General features: G+C 39.7%; 1 protein-coding gene across 1 annotated transcript in view; it reads right to left on the reverse strand.

The window, feature by feature from the left end:
* Positions 1-996: 996 nt before the first annotated feature.
* The window catches only part of SLCO5A1 (solute carrier organic anion transporter family member 5A1), a gene marked incomplete at its 5' end in the record, with an annotated part of 69425 nt that continues 48856 nt past the window's right edge, over positions 997-21565 (reverse strand). Inside the window, 4 exons of the mRNA XM_032442594.1 lie at positions 997-9915; positions 11234-11298; positions 11965-12206; positions 15526-15685. Of these exons, the coding sequence (XP_032298485.1) occupies positions 9470-9915; positions 11234-11298; positions 11965-12206; positions 15526-15685 (913 nt within the window). The remainder of the gene's footprint in view (positions 9916-11233; positions 11299-11964; positions 12207-15525; positions 15686-21565) is intronic.

Consider the following 21565-nt stretch of genomic DNA (forward strand, 5'->3'; position numbering starts at 1 on the left):
GTGCCTCCTTTTGTTTCAGCCAAAAGCGATCCAGATGGAGTGCTCTGCCAGCAGTCTGCAGTGAGAACCAAAGTGCAGTAGGAAGGATACAAGCTGCAGAGTCACCATAAAGTCACATCCCGTCTGCGGAGATGTGCTCACAGCCTGAGCTGCTCACTTGGGGCTGCCGTGGGTTCCCCCCCACTCAGGCAGCAGATGTCAGTGCAGAGCCGCACTGCAGTGCCTCTCCTGTGTCCCGGCTCTGCTTGCAGGGCCCGCAACCCCTCCCTCACAGGTTGCTCATTTGTTCGGTTTCAAACCAGAAGCAATAGCCCTTGTGTGCCAGAAAACTATCAGCAGTCTTATCCACAGCCCACTCCTTCATTTAACAGCTCTGGTGTTGGACAATGGAGACGTTCATTCTGCCAGATGCTTTTTAATCTGGTGATATGTTTTGGAAAATGAAAATGAAGAATACTTAGAGTTCAGCAGTCAGACAGGGTTGAGGCTCCCTGGCTTGTCTGCCAACCCATCCATGAAGCATTTGTTCCCCAATGGTAGTGCACTGACTGAACCTCCTGAGGGCTCCAACCCACAAGGTGCTTCGCACACCACAGTTTCCATCTGTAGATATATCTGTGCTTTTACATAAGAGAAGTGAGCCCAGACTGTAAGAGAAAGCTCCAAGACTCAACGGAATGAACAGGCTACATCCACACTGCTGGACAGGGTGGGCCGCATCCACATTGTGCAGCACATAACTCCCTGTGGCATAGCCCTACATCACAATGGAAATGGTTTGGTGTGGACCAAATTAGAGCCATGGAGTGAAATAAGCACTGCACAACACAGACATCAAGTACCCTGTCCTTGGGTTCATGCCCCAGCCCAGTATTGAGCAGCATAGATGCACACAGTTATATCCTATGTATTTTTCTAACTCTGCCAATATCAACTCCAAACAAATTTGTTTTTCTTAGCATGTAACCAGTATAAATCAGATTTACCACTAGAGGAGATGATGAAATTGTACAGTTTATTTCTTCATGATCGATACCTTGCTGCGATTCAGTGCTCACAGAATTCAGTGGAAAGGTTTGGTTTTGGTCTGACTGAGCACTAAAAAACTGAATACATCATCACCTGATCCAGACTGACTGCACACCGATCCAGGTACCTTTTTGGTTTTGTTCTTTTCTTTTTCTTTTTTTTTCCTCATCAGAAATAAAACACATTTGATACGCTACTTTTTATTTTCCAATATCAAGTATTCAAGAGTTTGTTTTGTAAACACATGTTTACAACAGATGCTGACAATAGATTTCATGAAACAATGTGTTACACAGCTTCAAAATTATTCTAAGCTCTGCTGAGAAATAAATATCAATTAAAAATCCCTAAAGTATGCAAAATAATGCATAAACCAATTAGTCTCTTTTTACCACAGCACAGCACCCACACACTCATACGGTCAGACATACTCTACAAATGTCCTTAATACTCTACACATTTGCTTAATAATGAGGTGGGTTTTTTTAATTAAAAAAAAAAAAAGAACAGTTACAGGCAATGTGCCCACTCCATGCTCTTACCACGCTACTCAGATTATTTTCTTGCTGCTTAAATCATTTGGTAGAGGTATGCACTACAGCCAAGGGCAAAACTCCCATTTGTTCAAGTGGGGAATAGAGCAGGTCTGTTAGGAGGAAAGCCTTCACTGACACATGGATCACAGTGACTCCGCGTTTGTTTTTGTTGTTCTTTGTACAGAAACAGTTTTGAAGTATTTTATCCAACTTTTTGCATTGACATCTCCCTTCATGTTTTCAAAAGTACCTTTGTTAAAGAGGTAACATTTCTGAGGCGTACCACATCATGCCATGTAGGACACACACGCCTCCTCTCAGTGAGCAGTCCAGGTATGGTAACATAAAAGAATTAACTTTCAGTTCCAAATAGAAAGGCAAAATGTTGTCTTAAAAAGTCAAACACCAAAAATCTGAGTTGTAAATCCTACCTTTCTTAAAAGTTGGCCAGATTTGGCTTTTTCCATTGCTGGAGCTAGAACTTGTTCCTATTCAACCCCCCTCTTTCTGATATTTCATGAAAGAACATTAATATCTCAGATCTAAATCCTCAATTTAATTCTAACTCTTACTAATGTTGCTTGGTTAAGGGGTGCCATCACTTCCTGTCATTCCTATAGAGTTTATTTTCAGTCTCTGCTTAATCAAAGCCACCAAAGAAAGTAACATTCTACATAAGGATGAATAAATCCTACAGGAGATTTGCCTGGTCTATATAAGTTCTACTTTAGCTGCTAGTGCTGGGCCAAATCCTATACTCCCACCTGAAAGGACAGAAGACCGTGTCAGGAATTGGCTCACTAGTAACTATGAACACTGACTTCACTGGAGAAGCTCCAGACTTAAAGAACAAAAACATATCCTGTTGTATCATTTGCATGCCTTGAATGTGTCACTGAAGTCATAGTGAATACATCGTAGTAGCTATTCAGTAGCTGTTAGCACCATAATGTTGTTTAGCCTTTTGTCCAAAGATTATCAAGGTTGCTCTTCCTTGAGCTGAAAAATACCTTGAATGCCTTTTGTAGCCCTTCATGAATTCCACAGCTTTTCAGCTATTCTATATCAAGAATAAAATTCTGTTACAGGATAACGTTGCGACAGCTAACGTGAAATAGAAAACACAAGGAAAAGGAAAAGAGTGAAATGGAACATGAACAAATAAACATTTACTCCATTTTATAAAAATCAAAACCAAGCAAAGTTTGGAGCTATGAGGGCTGCTTCAAAAGTAATACCTCCTATTTTATTATATTGGTGTCAGAGGCTGATGGTGATTGGTACAGTAGCAGTTGAAACTTGCCACCAATATTCCATTACATGTGGTTGCCACGTGACAGATGGCAGCAGAGGGGCAGCCTGACAAAATGGCATCTGAAATGGAAGTGGATATGGAGCAATAGTGTGAAATTTTATTCCTTCATGTGGAAAAAATGGAACCGCTGACACTGATCAATGCTTGCTGAACATTTATGGAGACCAATCAATGGATAAGAGCACAGTGTAGTTGTGGGTTGTACACTGTAGCCTTGCTGACCACCATGGTGGTTGTCTCTGCTGGTGCAGATTATTACGAGCATGGCATGAAGGCTCTTGCTCATCACTGATGAAATCGCATAACTAATGGTAGTGACATTTTGCATCTGCTGCAATTTCCATGCAGACAAATAGGAGGCATGACTTTTAGAGTGGCCTATGTACTTGGAACTTGCAGAGCTAGATCTGTGTTTGAATGGCTGGATTAAATTAAAGATGCTTATCTGAAGGACAGGACACTCATGAACTCTTACTAAAACTACAGGTATTAACTACATGTGGGTATGGATATTGGATATGAATCTCATTAGCTGTCATCCTTACTTTATGTTATACACTCTGTGGAAAGTATAGGGAAAATCTCCTTCCTGAGGACCAGGTATACTTTCAAAGCTTTGGCCACATAATAGCATGTATTAGTGTTAACAACATGTAGTGTACACATTAGTGTAACAAAATAAGGAAGAAGAATCATGTGAACTCTGGGCAAAACACGTCCCCACACTGAAGGCTCTCCATTTCAACTCAATGAAAATGTTTACATTTAACCTTGTTTCAATTATTAGACATTTTTAAAAGTTACATAAGAAAAAGATAAATAAAAACCCTAATTCTATACCAAATAATTAATCTAGCACCGTGACATCAACTGTCCATCTTCTAAATGCTCTAAAGGATGAAAATATCTCAGAAATCAAGTCCAGCATGTGAAGAATCTGAAATGCATTACCATGGGTTAAATATACAACCAGCAAGCACTGTTCAAAGCTCTGCCAATTCAGACTGATGTAATTCTGTTTCTAGGTGTTTTAAACCCCTGGAAAATGGACACAGCTGGACGGCTTCAGCTGTGGGAACACAGATAGTACAGCATGACATTTCTTATGCTGTTATAAAAGAGAAGTTATTGTGAAAAAAGACAAAGATAAACTTCTTAAGGGAATATTTTGTCTTTGATCTACGAAAACAGTAGTACTAACTAGTGACTAGAGTATAAAAGCTAAACAAGCACTTTGTGTCACTTAGTTTACCTACACTTGTTAAAGCGTCAGCTTGTTAATGTCCAACATATGGACGGGCCCAGTTCTTCAGCCTTATTATTAGGCTGTTGAGGATAAGAATCTCGCTCCAAAATAGTAGTAAGACACTTTGGACCAATTTATCGTCAGTTTTTTGTCAATATAACATGAAGAGCAGTGCTATTATATACACAGAAAGAGAAGTAAGGCAGCAAACATTCAGGCAATTTGGGAAGAACCTGCAAGAATAGTACAGAAGGTGCCAACCTCTCTCCTCAGTCATGCTCACCAGAGTTCCATAAAGCACTGAGGTCCAAATGTTATTCAAACCTCTAGATCCAAATCCTGTGGAAGGGCACAGTCCAAATCTACAGCATTACGAGTGATTTCATGGGCTTTAAGGTCAGAAATATGCCCTTATTTATTCTGTATACACACAAAATACCCAAATTTTCAGCCAAAAATTCGTAAAATACATGAATGGTGTGTTTTATGAATTAAATATAGAATATATATTTGAGCAAGTCCACAAAATATTTTGAATGTGGAAACAACTGAGATGATCAGGCACCCACTACCTGTGGCTGGATGAGGTGATGTTGGATGCCATCAGCCAAGATGATGAGATGACTCGTGCTGGAACTAGACAACTACTGCCTGCTGCAGATGTGCTTGAAATGCCCTCTGCTTCTCTAAGCAGAATAGTAACGTCCCTCACTATGCAATCACACTTTCATGCAGAATTAAGAATTCTAGCAAAAATTTTACAGTTTGTAATGCTAAGGATTGCTACATGGAGCTACATGGAACCACATGTCTTTTATTTTCAAAAAAGAAGAAAAAAAAGAAAGAAAAAAAGGCATTCCTCCATTGCCAGATATAGAAGTAGCCATAATGCCGTGGGGAAGTACTTGACTGCCTTTTTGTGTTCTTCCGGTCATGATCACTGAATCCATGGGTAAAAAATATCTTAGCGTGGAAATTACTCTGTTGGTAAAGGAACTTCTTTCTGAATGCACATGGAATTCAGTCCAGTGCCTATATACATGCATTACTTTTAAGTGCATCACTTAAGTAGATAAATTTAGGCATGTATTTAAGCGCTTTGCTGGAGCAGAGCCATAATGAATGGCTATGCTATGAATTTATGAGCTATATTTTTTTAAAAGAGCAAACATACTTTCAAAAACACTACACTCAAGTGTTTCTGATTAATTTAAGGGCTTTCAAACTTGCATTTCTAACACCTATGAGGAGATCTGTACCTTTACCTCACTTAACTGCATGTTCTGAAGAACAGCAAATTATTACATGCATTTTTTAAGATACAGTGACCAGACAAAAAATCAGAAGCTTCCAATTAAATTGCATCAAAACATTTAATTTTTTATTATTTTTTTTTTTTTTTGTAGCTTCTTACACTGTACTGAAAATATATAAAATGCTACCGGTTCCAAATTATACTGTATTTCATTCAGTACGCTTATGAGAAGAGAACTAAAAGAATGCAGGTCTTTGCCTAGCACTGGAAATACAGAGCATCACTCTCCAGTTATTGCAGTCATGACTGCATCCACTGGATTCTATATGAACAACTCACTATGAACAAAGCGGTTCATGAGCCATGCTCATACACACCTGAGGCTATCATTTCTCCTTTTCTAACATCTTCCTCAGTTTTGAGGAAAGAGAGAGAAATGAGAAGCCTTAGATAAGAAATGATGATCTGTTCAGTCATGTCTCTGCACTGGGACCACTTCTCTCATGTCCCTCATTCTGAACCAAGAATATCTTGAGCAAGAGGACACCGGGCTGTCCTTATGATATCAAGGATCTCTGGGGACTTGCAGTTAAAGTCTAGGTGTCATTGCTCCCTGTTCTCCCTGCCTGGTTAGCTGTAGGTAGAAGACTTCAGTATTCTACCAATAGCTCTGTGCGAATGAGCAGGAGGGCAGGACTCCTGCTTTACTTGTTCTTGTGTTTGCTGCTAACCATACTAGAGTGTTTGCAGGGAGAGTGGAGGATGGCTGAACTTACAACAACTTAACTCCAAATGACTTTGGAACTTTTATGGTCAGACGGTTTCATGACAGAAAAACACCACGATCACCCTTGCTGGATAATAAGTAAAGCTTTTCCTTTTTTAATCACACACCACACACTGATGGTGACTAAAATCTCTGCATACATCTTCTCTGGCAACTCTGCTTCCTTCTGCAATGGTAGCCTCAGAAAATAGTGCTTGCTCAGCAGATTTCAGTCCATATTTCTGTCACTGTTGACAAGGCTGGAATTGATTTCTCTGGTGAGTTACTGTTTTTACCCTGGGTGCCTTTATTGGCTTAGCTTAGACTGTTAGAGATTACTCATAACAAAGCCTCCTTCAGGACTAAATCAAAAGTTGGCCAGAGGCTGCGTTTTCTTTCCCTCAGAGGATGTTGATTTAATTAAATGATTTGGTAGAAATACACTGACAAAATTATTTAGATTAAAAACTACTATTGAAACATTAGGTTTGTTTCAGTGAAGTATATAGCTTTGAAATGAAAATTAAAAAGCTACAAGAAAGTATGCGAACACAGCTTTTTGAGTATTTCTGAAATGCGTATCTTTCCTTCAACGTTCTAGTTTCCCAGACATTAAAAAATGCTTTTAGAAGCTGAGGTGTCAGGATTTCCTAAAAAACAGAAATTCTGACAAGCTCTGAATTCCCTTGCATTCAGCTCAGAAGCTGCAGCAGTTGCAGATGTGTCATTTACATCACCCTTATTCTTTGTGATCTGTGTTAGCTCCTGACAGTCCTACAAGCCTAAGCTGCTCTCACTCGATATTTGTATGGAAAAGACGTGCACACAAGGCATGAAATAGAGTAGATCAGTACAGATGATTCATCTCCAGCCTCTTTATCATATCATTTATGATTCCCTAAATGCTCTGTTTCTGAGATATTTGAAGATTGTCTTTTTTCACCTCATCCCATGCAGATTAAAATGGGTGAGTGATTAAAGTGGATAGGTGATGGGCTGCAATTACACTTCGTCCTACTACTCTGCCTCAAATTTAGTCATGAAATGAATTTCTTGATGCAAGAAGCACTCAAGACTGTAGGAGGAGGAGACATTTCTATCATCTATTCTGATCTTCTATGTCAAAAAATAAATTGTACCCAGTACCTCTGAGACAAGGAAATGTATTCCTTGGGATGCGAAGTATAGAAGCTAAAATCCCAGGTGGCACAAACTGACTGCAGATATATCGTGCCCAGTAGCTGCACAAGAGAAAAATAAAAAAATCTAAGGCTTGTATCCAAAAAGCTATTAGAATATACAGAAAAAACGGGAGGTGATTGTAACAATACTCCACTATGCTGTATTTTGCAGCCACAGAGAATGGAATTAATAACAAGTCACATAAATGGACTGAGACATTCTGAAATAAGCAGTCAACATTTCTAGCAGAGGAACCAAGCCAGTGGGTAAAGCCACATGCTGGTCAAAGAGAGACAAGAGATGACGGAAGGCAATTGGCTAAGGAGAAGCAAATCCAGATGCCAAAGAGAGTATTCCCTTTGATTTCAAGGGAAAGAGGATTTGTTTCCATATATGTTTAATTATCTTACAAATTGTAAATTAAAAATAGAACTAGAAAGAAAATCCTTTTTACATTCCCAAAGTTCTGCTTTCTCCTATTTGATTTCATGCAGGCTACGCACCTAGCAAAGTCCAAGTCTGCCCATCACTGAGTTCTTCTAATGTCTCTTATTTCCTTAACTAGTAAGGCTTTCCCTGCAGGGCAAATACAGCTTTGATTTCACTTGAAACTGTTCCCTGCCCTTTGAGACATCACTAGTACATTGTAAGAACGGCACTACAAAATCTCCAGAGCAATATAGGAGACGCTAAGAGCAGGAGAGAAAACACACCATAGTAATTTGGAATAAGTAAAGGCCACACCACATCTCATGGGTCTCTGCTTGCAGACAACTGATATTCTTAGCCCTTACCTGAGTGTGTTGAGGAGAGCTAACTCACCCTTTGTTCTCACAGAAAGTTTTAAACAAAGCTGAGGGAGGCTGGTTAGGTGTGGGACAAACCATACACCTGCAGCTTCCAGGGTGGTTCCAGCAGCCTGCCCCAAGGCAGGCAACAGGAGTGGCGGAACCAGGACAGAAGCACCAGGGAGAAGCACCACAGTGGTGCCAGCAGTTTGGAGGAAGGCCTCATGCTGGGACAGCCCACATGCTCACAATCCACTTGAAGGTTTCTCCGCTAGGTCTTGTGGAGAGATGTGCCACCCTGGCTCCAAACAGCCAGTAAGAAACAAAACAAGGCCATCAGGTCTCACCAAAGCTGAACTACACTGGCACACACTTCTGAAGCACAGCCAAGAACTTCCTATGAGCCACAGATGGTTATTTTCTTTTTCAGGAAAACAAAAACAAAAACAAACAAACAAAAAAAAAAAAAGGATCTGGTGCTAATAAGGGCTACCCAGGTGACCTATATTATTACAGAAATACATCTGGTATGTGTAAAGGATTTCTACACCTTAATGTTATCACAGATTAATACTTAAGTGCTTTTTTTTACTCCAAGCGTTATAAGCTCCTAGCCTGTGTACTTTGTGAAGCATGACTGCTTCTTATCAAATGAAAGTTAATGCACTTTTTGACAGGACAAAGATATTGTGTCTCAGCATTTGCGAACATCACCTGATACATAACTTTCGTATGGCTTAACATGTTATTAACAGTACTTTAAATGTTATGTTCTTTTTTATTTTAACGATGTATGTCTGAAAATAGCCCCTTTCAAACTGAGTAGCAGTAATATCTTTAAAAGCAAACTTTAAACGTAATTTGCTGCACATACAATTATCCGAGTAAGTTGCATAGTTTAAACAAGTTTAGTTGTGCTTTGTAGCAGAACTCACAGTAATTACTCATCTCTTAAAAATATGATTTGCAGATGTGAAAGATGATACAATTAAGCATTTTTGTAACATCTAGACAGTAACAATATGAGTTTTTGTCACTCTTCCACTGACTTCTGCTGCTCATAGTACCTCACCCTTACATTGATATTAGATAGAGCATGGACATTTAATGGACACATCTGAAATAATTACAAACACAATTTTTAAAACTCCATTGTCAGGAAGGGAGAATTAAGAACTTGGGTTGGTTTGAGGTATCCAGCCCTCAGGAACACACTACGGTTGTTTGCATTAAGCTTTGTCGGTTTTACCATGTGTTACATTTAGATTAAAAATAGAAGGCACAGGTGTTTTACAAGGCGCCATAATTAAGTCAACCAACAAAACTAAACATTACATTACCAAGCCAGGGGGCTATATTTCAGCAGTGACTTCTTCCAATGCATTTTCATTTGAGGAATTTATTGCTTCTGAAAAGGGGCCAGGGTATGTCTGTGCTATGCAGTTCATGCCCTGTGCCATACCAATGTCTCCTCGAGAACTGAAGGTAGGGCAGGATCTAGTCCGTGCATAGTTTTGTTGGAGTCCAGCTTGGCCAACCATCTCACTCACAGTGTTCACCGGCGAAGCCCTCCAGTGCTGTCTCTGTAGTTGCTCTTCTTTACACTTAATGGAGTACCAGGCCAGAAAAATAAAAAAGAATCCCACAAACTTGAGAGCAGCAGCCAACCCAAAATAGACAAAACGAAATGAGGTGACGTCGTATTCCCAGCAAGATCCTTGTACACCACAATCCTGTTGCCAAAGCATGCATGTGGTATCAATAACAGCCCCAAAATAAATTGGAGTGGGAATGTAAGCTGAAATAAAAATAGCAACAGAATTAATACGTGTTAGCAAATAGAGGAAGACTTCCAAAGAAACTATGTATGTAAGCCAAACAGGTGTAGGTCAAGAAGTTCGGAGATTTCCACTCGATTCTTCCCACCACCAGTGCTTATACCACTTAAGGAACACCACATAAGTGACAGTGTTAAAGACAGCGCAGCTACACCTTACAGTAGCTACTGCTTCACTCTGTAGAGCTCAGCCAGCTCTTCATGAACTATACGCCCCACAGAGAAACTCCAGTGCTCACAGGAAATAAAATCAGCAGTAAATAGATATATATATATATATATATGTTTATATATATATATATATATATATATGTATGAGATGTTATCTCCACAGTGTTACTTGTTGAACATCCATTACCCATAAGCTGGGAAAGAGCAAAGATTGCTGCTTTAGATTAAGGAGAAAAAGCCACCAAAAATTACAAAATGTTTCTCTTACCAAAGAAGGATGGAAGTGATAAGACCACTAGAGTTTCAATCTCTCTTTTGAAGATATCTTCCTCAGAAACAGAATTTAACATCTAAAACTGCCAGACCCTTAAATGCTCTGTATTCCCTGGAAATACGACACCTTTAAGATGAGTCAGAAAGAGCCTTCCTCAAAAAAAAAACTGTTGCCTTACTGACCAGATGCAGCCACTTGCGCTTTTCCTCTTGTTCTCTCTTAGAATAGTCATTGCTTGCTCTATTCACATTTGGTAGTAGCTGAACACCAGGACCAGATGGGATTTTAGGAGCTCAAGAGGATGAGCACCGGCATTTCATCTTTTCCAAGTAACTCCTGTTTCTGTCCTTGAATATGCAATATTATATGTGGCACAGGAGAAGGACTGAAGGCAGATACAATCCTGCTATGGACAATATTTAGAAGTCCGAAATTGTTCTTACTGTGTCATCTAACTGGATCAGGAAGTTACCAGTTGTTGTCAGAAGAAAATAATATTTTGTCAAAAACTGAATCACGTCAGGACAGGATGGTATTTTGACAAATCATTTTTCTCGCAGGGTTTTTAAATAAAACTTGAAACTGTTCTAATACCTCTTTCTGGGACAAAAAATAACATTCCAGAAGGTCAATAATAAATATAAATATTTTAAATACATTATCAGTTACAACATTTTCAGAAGCTATTAACTTTAAGTTCCTAGTGCAATTAGTCAGGCCATTAGTAGCATATTTATGGAATTTTAGTACTTTGATGTTACATTTAAGGCAAACATCACAAACCTTTTGGAAACCTTATGGTTTCTGTGAAAGCTTATTAGCTACACAACTTACCAAGAGTTCGTAATAGAACAAACTGCATTCCTAGTGCAAAGGGCCGTTCCCCATCTTCCACAGACCTAGTAGACAAAAAGAAAAATCCTTTAAGAAATAGTCAGCAGCAGATAGTCATTGTGGACTGCTCTCACTTTACATCCTGGCTTTTTATTTTCTGAGTGATAATAAATCTTTGTCAAAATCCAAACAGTCTATCTAAGCATTCTCCCATTTCAACATAAGCAATACGAGATTCAGATATATTAGAGAAATGAGTTGGGTTACAAATCTTGGACCAACGTGCTGTGCATCATATGTGGTTTGGGATGGTTGGCATCACTGTTACACAGACTAAGGGGAGGGAGGCATTATCATCTGTGATGAACATTACAAAATTCTGCTGAATATTTCCCTTATGTATCTCACAAGAATGAAGCTCTCTGCGGTACTAATGTTTACTGGTTGCAGTTTACCTTTTCATAACTGCAGTACAGTGACAACATGTTATTATTGTTCTCATTGTGCAGCTGGAAAAGTCAGAGAAGGAATACAGTCCGAGTTATCAAAATGACAGTGGAATATCAAGATGGTATGTTTTCATTTGTTCTCTCTCTATATGGTCTAGAAATCGTTGGACATTCCTTGCTTCCCAAAGTGCATTATCCTGTGAATATTATAAACGCTTCTGATACAGACACTGGTGACAGCACAGCAAAAATACATCATATTTCCTATATCATAGCTCCTACCTGAGTGTCACTATGATCGCTGACGGCTGGGCACAAGCTGTTATAAGGGTCACTATGAAGAGAAATATCAGGAATGGAATAAGTGTGTTGCAGGTTCGATCGCACTTCCCAGAAACAGCATAGCCATTCTCGTTCAGGTAGGTTTTGACGATGACCAGCCGGAGCTGACTGCGCTGACCCACTGTCGGTGGGGTGATAACCTGGCGGCTTTGGACACAGGCACATTCCGTGTAATTTCTTACCTGGGAAGAGAGGAAAAGGGAAACAGAACATTTCCACATGAAAACTTGTGTGAGAAAGATGTGGTATGTCCTATGTAACCTTCTCAGCAGGCATCAAATACTGCTTCCCAATCAGGATTCTTCTGCCTCCAGCATCATGAGCCCAGCCACAGTCAAAATTACCACACACAGAACCTAGAAACTTTCAGCTGAGTGTGGAGTGTGGTTATAGATGGGATGCGAACAAGAATGAAAACAGAGAATAAGATGAACAGAGAGAGCTAAATGGTGAGACTAGAAGACATAAGGGATTCTTAGATGGACAAAAACTAGCATGAAGAGACTGTGCAATAAACTGGCTTTTCAGAGGCAAAGGATACTGTGATCTGAGCCATACAAGGAAAAGCTAGGTCAAAAATAGCCTCCCATTAGAATCATAGAATCACCAAGGTTGGAAAAGACCTAAAAGATCATCCAGTCCAACTGTTCACCTATTACCAATAGCTCCCACTAAACCATGTCCCTCAATACAACATCCAGTCATCCCAGGGTTGGTGACTCCACCACCTCCTTGGGCAGTCCATTCCAGTGCCTCACCACCCTTTTTGAGAAGTAATATTTCCTAATGTCCAGTTTGAATCTCCCCTGCCGTAGCTTGAAACCATTCCCTCTAGTCCTATCACTAATGACAAAAGAGAAGAGGCCGACCCCCAGCTCACTACAACCTCCCTTCAGGAAGTTATAGAGGGCAATAAGGTCTCCCCTGAGCCTCCTCTTCTCCAAGCTGAACATTCCCAGCTCCTTCAGCCTCTCCTCATATGGCCTATGCTCCAGACCCCTCCTTTGAACATGTTCCTGAGCCTCAATGTCTTTCTTGCAGTGAGGGGCCCAAAGAGTTTTCTAACGGCAAAAGGCTGTATGGTCAGTGAGAATATTCCAGTGGTAGGGAAACAGATCAGGGCACATGTAATGTTAGAGGCTTTGATTTTTATGGTCACATTCATAAATGTAGAACCACATATGCACAAAATCTGCATTACAAGACCATCTTAATATTTAAGCACTCAGACATTGGGAAATAACCAAATTAGGGCTGCCTGTCAACTTTAATTTATACTCCTATTCACGGTTGTATTATGGCATTGCCTTTTTTTTATTTATTTTTTTTTTCCATGGGATTTAGCTGAACATCCTAATGAGAATTTATCCAGTATTTTACTCCACTTTTTCAAAATATGATCCCTCCTCACACTGACGATACTCTACTACAGAGTGCCTCATATTTCACTTTGATTTTTTAAATCAAATTCATCATTATAGCTTAACGTTTTCAAAATGGTGTAATTTATCTTCAAAACAGCCAAGATGAGGCACTGATTGTGTTATCTCTATTTTGTAGCTAAGTAACTGAAACAGACAAAAAGCTTCAGAAAGGTGAGTGGTAAATTTAAGGCAACCAAGATCCCTTTTTTTCAGAATATTTTTCCTTATATACAACTTAGCGTTTCCTAAACACAACTTTTTCTGCCTTCAGATAAAGATTTAGGCACTCAGAGCTTCTGTAGAACACACTTCTTGTTACTGCTCGTGTTGATCATCTAGAATACAAAGAATAAAAAATTAATGGGATAAGTTTGGTCTAAGTGACTCGCCAAGTATCACTTAGGAATGAAAACAGTAAAAGAATCCAGTTTTTTAGGTTCTTAGTTTCAATATAGCTCTCCACCGTTTAAAATCACAAGTATTTGTTTTCTTCCTACAGTCCTCATCTTACTCTCCTTTTTGCTTCCAAATAGGCCTCCTACAAGAAACAGTCTTCTTTAGTACACAATCTTGGCTCATCACCAGAGAAACCACATTTGTGCATCGAGACAGAGCTCTTATGCAACAGAAATTCTGGAGTTTACATAAACCAGATCTGAAGTCCACATGGGCATCCTTTTGCCTAATTCCAATTTTTAAGTGGCAAATTTTGAAAGCATTATAAGTTTAAATCCCAGTATTATAGCTTAGCAACATTTTGCGTGCTATAGAGTGGCATAGGCTTGTAGTCATTGTTTCTAAAAGTATCCTAAATAAAACATTATTTTATCAATAAATGTATTTTCCTTCTCATTCTATTCTCCTCAGGCCATGAAGGGTGTTTTCTTAAACCATAGTAGGAAATAGTGTGTTTCAAAATCTGTGTTAAAGAGTACAAATTACCAATGCACTTCCCTATTAAATGAATTATTAGCGTCAGTTTGATATCAAGTAAATTGTAGCAAAGATCACACAACTGGGCCAAAGGAACTTTCTACTACAAACTAGGAAAACATTCAAAGTGAAAATAAAAAACAAAATTAAAATTAAAACAACCACCCCCCAAAAAAACCCACTGTTCTATGTCTGTTTTAAGTGGAATCAACACAGGAACCTGCATTTGTGGAACATTATTTAGTCAAACTTGAGATAGGGAAGTGTTGGAACCACCACCCCCCAGTTAACAGGCTGGCTCAAAACTGCAAATCAGCAGATGGATACATTACAAATAAGCTTTCTGGAATGTACAATCAAGTCCTCAGAAAATCAATGTTTACATTACTTCCTGTCTTTCTTAAGGATCCTTTTGTTATATAATAAAATAAAATTAAAAAAATAAAAAATAAAAAAACAGTTCTGTAATAGAAAAATTCAGGAGTTTCCCTTTCGTATTAAAGAAGCATATAAATACCACTCTTTTGCTTGGAGGGTCAAACTGTACCTTTCAATTCAGGATACTGCAAGATTCCCACGGTACAGCTTTACCAGTGGGATGCCTCTCCCCAGCTCAGCATAACTGGAAGACTGGGCTATAACGGGTAATGTATATCCAAGAGAGAAAGTGGATTATTAACATTCTTTAGTTTCTGCCTACATGAGTTTGAAGATAATCACCTATCATTAAGGGGTCTAGAGAGGGACATGAGGAAGGTGAAGCTGCTTTACAAGAGCAGAATAAATGGGCAGTCTTTCTTTACCAGCACAAACAAAAGACCTATCAATGCACTGGTGCAGGTGGTACAACCACTTATATGAATCAAGGAGCCCAGCACAAGCACCAGTGTCTTTCAACATAAAACTTACAAAGGAGTTTAAAACATTTTCCAGTTACCTGAAGAGTGAAGTTCTTCCTCCCATTCAAAGAGGAAAAAACAACAACAAAAAATACCCAACTACTATTAAAAATAACATTGACGAACTTGTGAAAAGACAACATGCTTCAAGGAGAGATGTTCAATCTCAAAACACAGCAGTCTTCAATCTGCTGCAGTCCTGAGGGCCCACTCAGGTTTGTTAGGTGGGTGGGTGAAGGACTTACCCCTGTGCTATGGTTTCCACCATTGATGCAGCCAGCTAGGCAAGGATTAAAATACGTTATTCCATCTGATCCACACACAGGCTCATACTCGTGAATTTTACATCCACAGTTCACGTTACAGCTCCCAGTGAGATTCCTGTGGGCCATGGCAAGAGTGGGACTGAAGAAAAGAAAAAGAAAAAGAACAGACTAATAGAGCAAGCACAGACATCCTGCTGTTCAGAAGAGAAAACATCCTAATCATTAACACTGGAACTTACACATGATTACAGAAAGATTGCATTAACCCTGGGTCATACGCTTGATTTGAACTACATAGAAGAAAGCCCTAGGCAACTCTGCCAACAACTGAAAAAACAATATAAAAGTAATTCCAAAGTTTAAACGTTATACATTATTTGTGTGGGTATTCTCGTTATGTTTCCTTTTAAGAGTAAAGAGATTTTATACAACCACTGTAAGCTGCAGCAATTTGCTGTTGATTAGTAATGAAGAGCCTAGTGATGAGATCTGAGCATTATGTGAACTAATAGCCATCTCTTCCCACATAGCAATAACTGCTCCAGAAAAGTAATGCTTGTATTACTGATATGTACACTAGAAAAATACAACTATCTCCTTGATCTTCTGTGTCTGGAAGATCACCATGCTATTACTAAACATCTTGAAAACAACCACCATCTCCCTGAACTTTTCCCCAAGATAATTCCCAAGCCCAACTTTATAAGTAAGTTATCTCACAAAGAGTTTGTCTGTAAGCTCAGAACCAGAGTTCCAGTGTGCAACTCATACCCAGAATGAAGAGTTTGTGAAAAAAAAATTATCCCACTGTAGCCCTGCCTTACCAGCGCTACCACAGCAGCTCAACCCACAAGTAGAAAAGGCAGTAATAGCAAAGTCCATATCAATAAGATCACAGATTCATCATCATCAGAAGATTCTAAAAAGCACACAGGTCAAATACTGCTTATTGCTCCTTGTAGAAACAAATCAGCTCTGCTTACAGCTGATGGTCAGATGGCACTAACAGAGGTTTTGATTCCGATTCATGAAGTGGGATGGTGACCAACGCTTCCACCTGCTGCCTGGTCCACCATATCATTCCAGCCCTGCCCTGAACAGCTCCCAAGTCACTCTCAAAGTGCCAGATCTGGGAACAACTACTGGGAGAATGATCCAGCTGCTCTCCGCCCTGAAGCAATGACCATGGTGGCAGGGGACTTCTGCGTCTGGGTATGGTGAGGGCTTGGAATGCAAAGCAAAGGAGAAGAAAGTCTTTTACAGTGAGGATGGTGAGGCACTCAGACAGGTTGCCCAGAGATGTGGTTGATGCCCCATTCTTGGAGAAATTCAAGGTCAGGCTGGGCAGGGCTCTGAGCAACCTGATCTATCTGTAGGTGTCTCTGCTCATTGCAGGGGAGTTGGACTAGATGGCCTTTAAAGTTTCCTTCCAATCCTAAGGATTCTGTGATTCTATGAGGAAAAACATTAGCAGACATGTCAACCTCACAGAAAGAGAATAATAAAACACATAAATTCATATATAGATTCTGGTCATACACTAACAAAGTTTAAAAAATAGAGATAAAATGGATACTTATTTGTTTCTTTATAAATTAAAACAGCTGGAACAACCAGACTCAGTGTAAACTGAGCACATATATAAATTCCAACATGCTGGATGCAAGGTATCCAGTTTGCCTTACTTAGAACCTCCTCATTCATTAGGTGATGATCAAAATATATCTTTCTGATGGAATCTTTCAGCTCTTAAACGCAATATATTTCTCCCACTAACACTAAACTTTTGCATCCACAACATCTAACAGCAGGAACTGTGCTGCAGCCTACAGACTGCTACATGAGCTGTTGCTTGTTTTGAATCTGACTCTTTGAGCTCTGCCCTTACATCTGCTATTTTGCTTGTGAACTGAAAATACAAACTTCAGAGTTCTTTTGGCCAATGTAAAAACATTTATAAACTTTAGTGATATTTCATAATTGCAACTAAATAAATCACATTTAACATTAACTCCTGCATGACAAATGAGGGTATTCGTTGGAAGGTTTCTGAAGGTATAGGCACAAAATTTTACCTTTTATTCATGCTATATTACTGAATATTCTAGATCAAAAAGGAAACAATTGATCAGCTAAGATATATAATACAGACACATCTTGAAATGTAAGTCATTTTTTGAGGTCATTACGCACTCAAAATACAACAGGCATTAACTTTTAAATAGCCTGTATTATATTTTTACCTATTTTTACTACACTTACCATGCTCTCTGTCTTGTTTCTTAGTAAGTGGAAAAGCAAGTGTCTGCAGCATGGTTTATTGCTGACTCAATTTTCTGCATCTCATTTGGAATTTCATCTAGTTTTAAAATACCGCCAGCAACATGAAGGCATTAAGCTGGTGGAAAAGTACCTGAATGATCTTAGTCATACCAATCTATTTGCAAGTGACAACCTTGGCTGAGCCTGGCAACTCCAGTTCCTATTTCCTAAATACCTTTCTGCTCAATTAAATCAAGATCTAGAATTCTGCACCCGCATTGTCTTCACCAAATAAGGTTATTCTAAACGAACAAGGACTTAAAAGCAGCTGATGTTGATGTTTTCAACTACAGTTTCTCCAGTTACTTAGGAAAACCACGATTTTGTTATGTTTTTGAGAACTGCAACCTTTAGTTTTCTGTTATGCTTTAATAGCATTTTCCTCTGCATTAGCGTAAGTCTTGTAAGTCTACAAAAATGAAACACTTCTAAAGACAGAAAGTCAGTTTGAAACCACTTACATTATAGGCTGTAGTTAGTAATATCTGAAGCTGAAAGTTTTTGTCCGTCCAGGTGCTGAAACCAAAGGGGCAGTTTCTCTATAGAACATAAACAGTTGGCACTTCTGAAGATCTCCAACAATTCAAAACACAGAAGTGAGGGAATGTGACTGCTCTGCAAGGGAAGTTGAACTGGGAGTGACAGCCAGACCTGATCAGAAACCCTCTAGAGAGATAGGGCAGCCCCTCACCTCCAGTTTTCTGCAGAACAACTCTTCCCAGTGACAGAGCTGATCATGATGTCCTTAACATAAGTGCCCAAGCTCCTAGAAGCATGGAAAAGAGTCCTGTACCCTGACGCTTGATAGGAAGATCTCTTGAAGTGGAGGAGGAAGCTTACTTTTCTTTATTGGCTATGGAACTGCCTGACTTGGCAACACTGAGTTTCAAGGTCTTCCTCAACTTGAAGGGGTTCATACTTACACCTCCTCAATAACATTTTTATCAGCAAGCTCCAAAATCAAGTCTCTTTCTATCCTACCTGCTGAAACTGAACCCGATCCCAATCCCATTCATGTCTCCTTATCAGTAATTTTTTACTGCTATATTTGTAAGCAAAACCTGGAGCAGAGGCCAGGACTCGAAACCACTTCTAAAGGAATTCTCCTTCAGCAGGTTTTAAAATTAGATTCTTTTCCAGCTTACATTTTAATTCTTCTTCTGTACTTCTATCCATTCCTCATTTTTCTTTTCCCCTGTATCCTATGGCCATTGCTACAAAACGGCTTCAGTTTCACAAAAAGAAATGGAGACCAGCCCTGTGTCAGAAGACTGAACCAACGCAATGGTTATGGTGCACTTGAGGACATCAGAAATTCAGGGTGAGGCACTGTCTAACTAAATTGCTGGCCAGATGTGAACTGCTACATTCTGAACTACAGAATGTAGTTTTGGATAACTTTTTTTTTGTCATGGCTATCATTACAGAAATGAACGGTACCAGAGCACTTTGGCGTGTCATTAGGTCAGTTTGAAAGGTTACTCTGAACATTCTATGTGCCACTTTCTACCAGCATTCAGTCCTTCTAGCCTTCACCCACAGCTTCTGGATCCTCTCCTAGGAGGATGGCTCTGCACAGCCCTGTAAAACAAGGCTTCCCTCCCTCCTCCTTCTGGTTGTCAACCTATTTTTTTTTCTTTTTTTTCCCCTCCCCCCCAAGATGGAAGATAAAAGAGTCCTCTATTATTGCATTTATCCAACAGTTCATTGAGATGATATGAAAAGATGTTTTTCAATGAATAGTGAAATAATCTCTGTGAGATTGAACATGATAAAGAGGCTGCAGGAGTGAAAATTGAAAGCTTTTCCCAGACATTAGAATATATTAATGAAAATCTCCAATGTCAGGAGAAGAACGTGACCTTCACCTTCTTACACCAGTGCTAAAGGGAGCTGCAGGCACCACCCTACCCTCTCCTGTGGTCTGAGTGCAGTCCAACCCAGAAGACCTGAACTTCTCTCAAAAATGTCAGTTTGGCCCTTTTAAACACAAACTAGGTACCATTAGGGCACGGGTATTAGCACATGTGCTGTAAGCAAAACTCTTGCCCTGGGAATTATGTTGGTATGCACAACATCCACAACAGGCACTGCAGCGCAATATTGGATTAACTGTGCTGCCCTGTTTGCCCTGCTGTTGGTATTGCTCAGTGATGCCACAGAGAGGCTACTGCTGTTTCAAGCCAGCTCAAGTGTCTTCTCTAAACAGATCAGTAGGTATTCGGAGGATGTTAGCACCTCCTCAGCCATGTAGGAGTTGAACAAAAATCTGAACTGTTTTTGTGGCTGCTGCTTGCTCACCTTAGTTCTGTAATACTCAGTTACAACAGATGTAAAGGCAAACAGCTACCTTTTTCCCAGCAACCCCGTGGACAATAAGGGATGTTCTTCTGCTCCCATCTCCCATACCCAAATACATCAGAGGCTTGGCTCAGGAATAACTGCACACATAATGCTTGTTATCCTTGTTATTTGTCACTTCACCTCCCATCATCAATGATGCTAAGCGGTACGACAGCTGCTTAGTGACTTCCACCTAACTCTTTTTTAATGTATTTAAACACTATTTGCTTTTGCTGAATATGCTTGTCTTTCCAGCTGTGCACTTTTGCAGCTGATCTGATGTTGCTAAGTAGCTTTTAAATATTTATTGTCTGTCTACTGATTACACAAATCAGGTCCACAGATTTAGCTCTTGGAGCTATTTTGCACTTTGTGGTCTAGTTGGATGTCAACCAAAGCCTTTCTGAGTGTTTTCTTCCTCGTGCCATAAACAAACAAGGTACAGTTTTAGAAACACATTGCAGCTTGAGAAGGAAATTAAATATCCAAGGCTCTGTTGCCTTCTCAGCTATCAGCTGAAACTTGTCTCATTATATCACGTTGGATTTCAGAAAGCAATATGCAGCAACATGCCATACACCACCAGGCAGATTATTCCAGTAATTTCCCAGCAGAAATTTTTGTCTGGTGGAAAACATCCAAATCACCAAAATATTTCTCATGAGCATACTGACTTCAGCAGTGATGTGACAGCATTTTATCACAGGAACAGGAGAGGCAGCATTTTTGGAGTTTGACAAGCTCCTTGGCAGCCCTGCTGGGCTGGATGTCCCAGATACCTAAATATTTGGGGTAAGCAGGGCTTTCCAACCTGCGTAGGAAACCCTCAAGATGGTGCCCTGGCTTCCAGCACACAGACAGGACCAAGGGCATCATCATGCTGCCAGGAAAGGCACAGCTCAGGTTCCCCTCTCCAGCCTTTTCCACCCTGTGAAATGCATTATTCTGACCTCTTATCCCTCCTCATTAAAGCTGTCTCAGCAGTAGATGGGTTTTGGGCTGCTTCCCAGTGGCTCTGCTTACATAGTCTACTCGCTTGAGCTGTATTGCTGAACATTAGTATGACACACCGGTTAGGAAATCAGCTTTAAAATAAAGGTGAATGAAATCAGGCATGCAAGAAATTAGAAGCATGAAGCCTAAAACTGAACTGAGAGTGCTGTGAAAATTTAATCTTAGGGACTTCTTTACTTTGTCAGAAAGAAGCCTTAAGTTTACAGATACACAAAGCAAATATGTTCAAGTTAATAACAAGCTATTGCAAGCTGCGTCTCCCCAGTTTTCATCACCTCTTGCACAAATAAATTACAGTATGGTTTATTTGGGGCATTTGTTTGCCTTTTTTGTTGTTGTT

The sequence above is a fragment of the Coturnix japonica genome, chromosome 2 (genome assembly GCF_001577835.2).
Source record: "Coturnix japonica isolate 7356 chromosome 2, Coturnix japonica 2.1, whole genome shotgun sequence".
NCBI classification, from domain to species: Eukaryota; Metazoa; Chordata; class Aves; order Galliformes; family Phasianidae; genus Coturnix; species Coturnix japonica.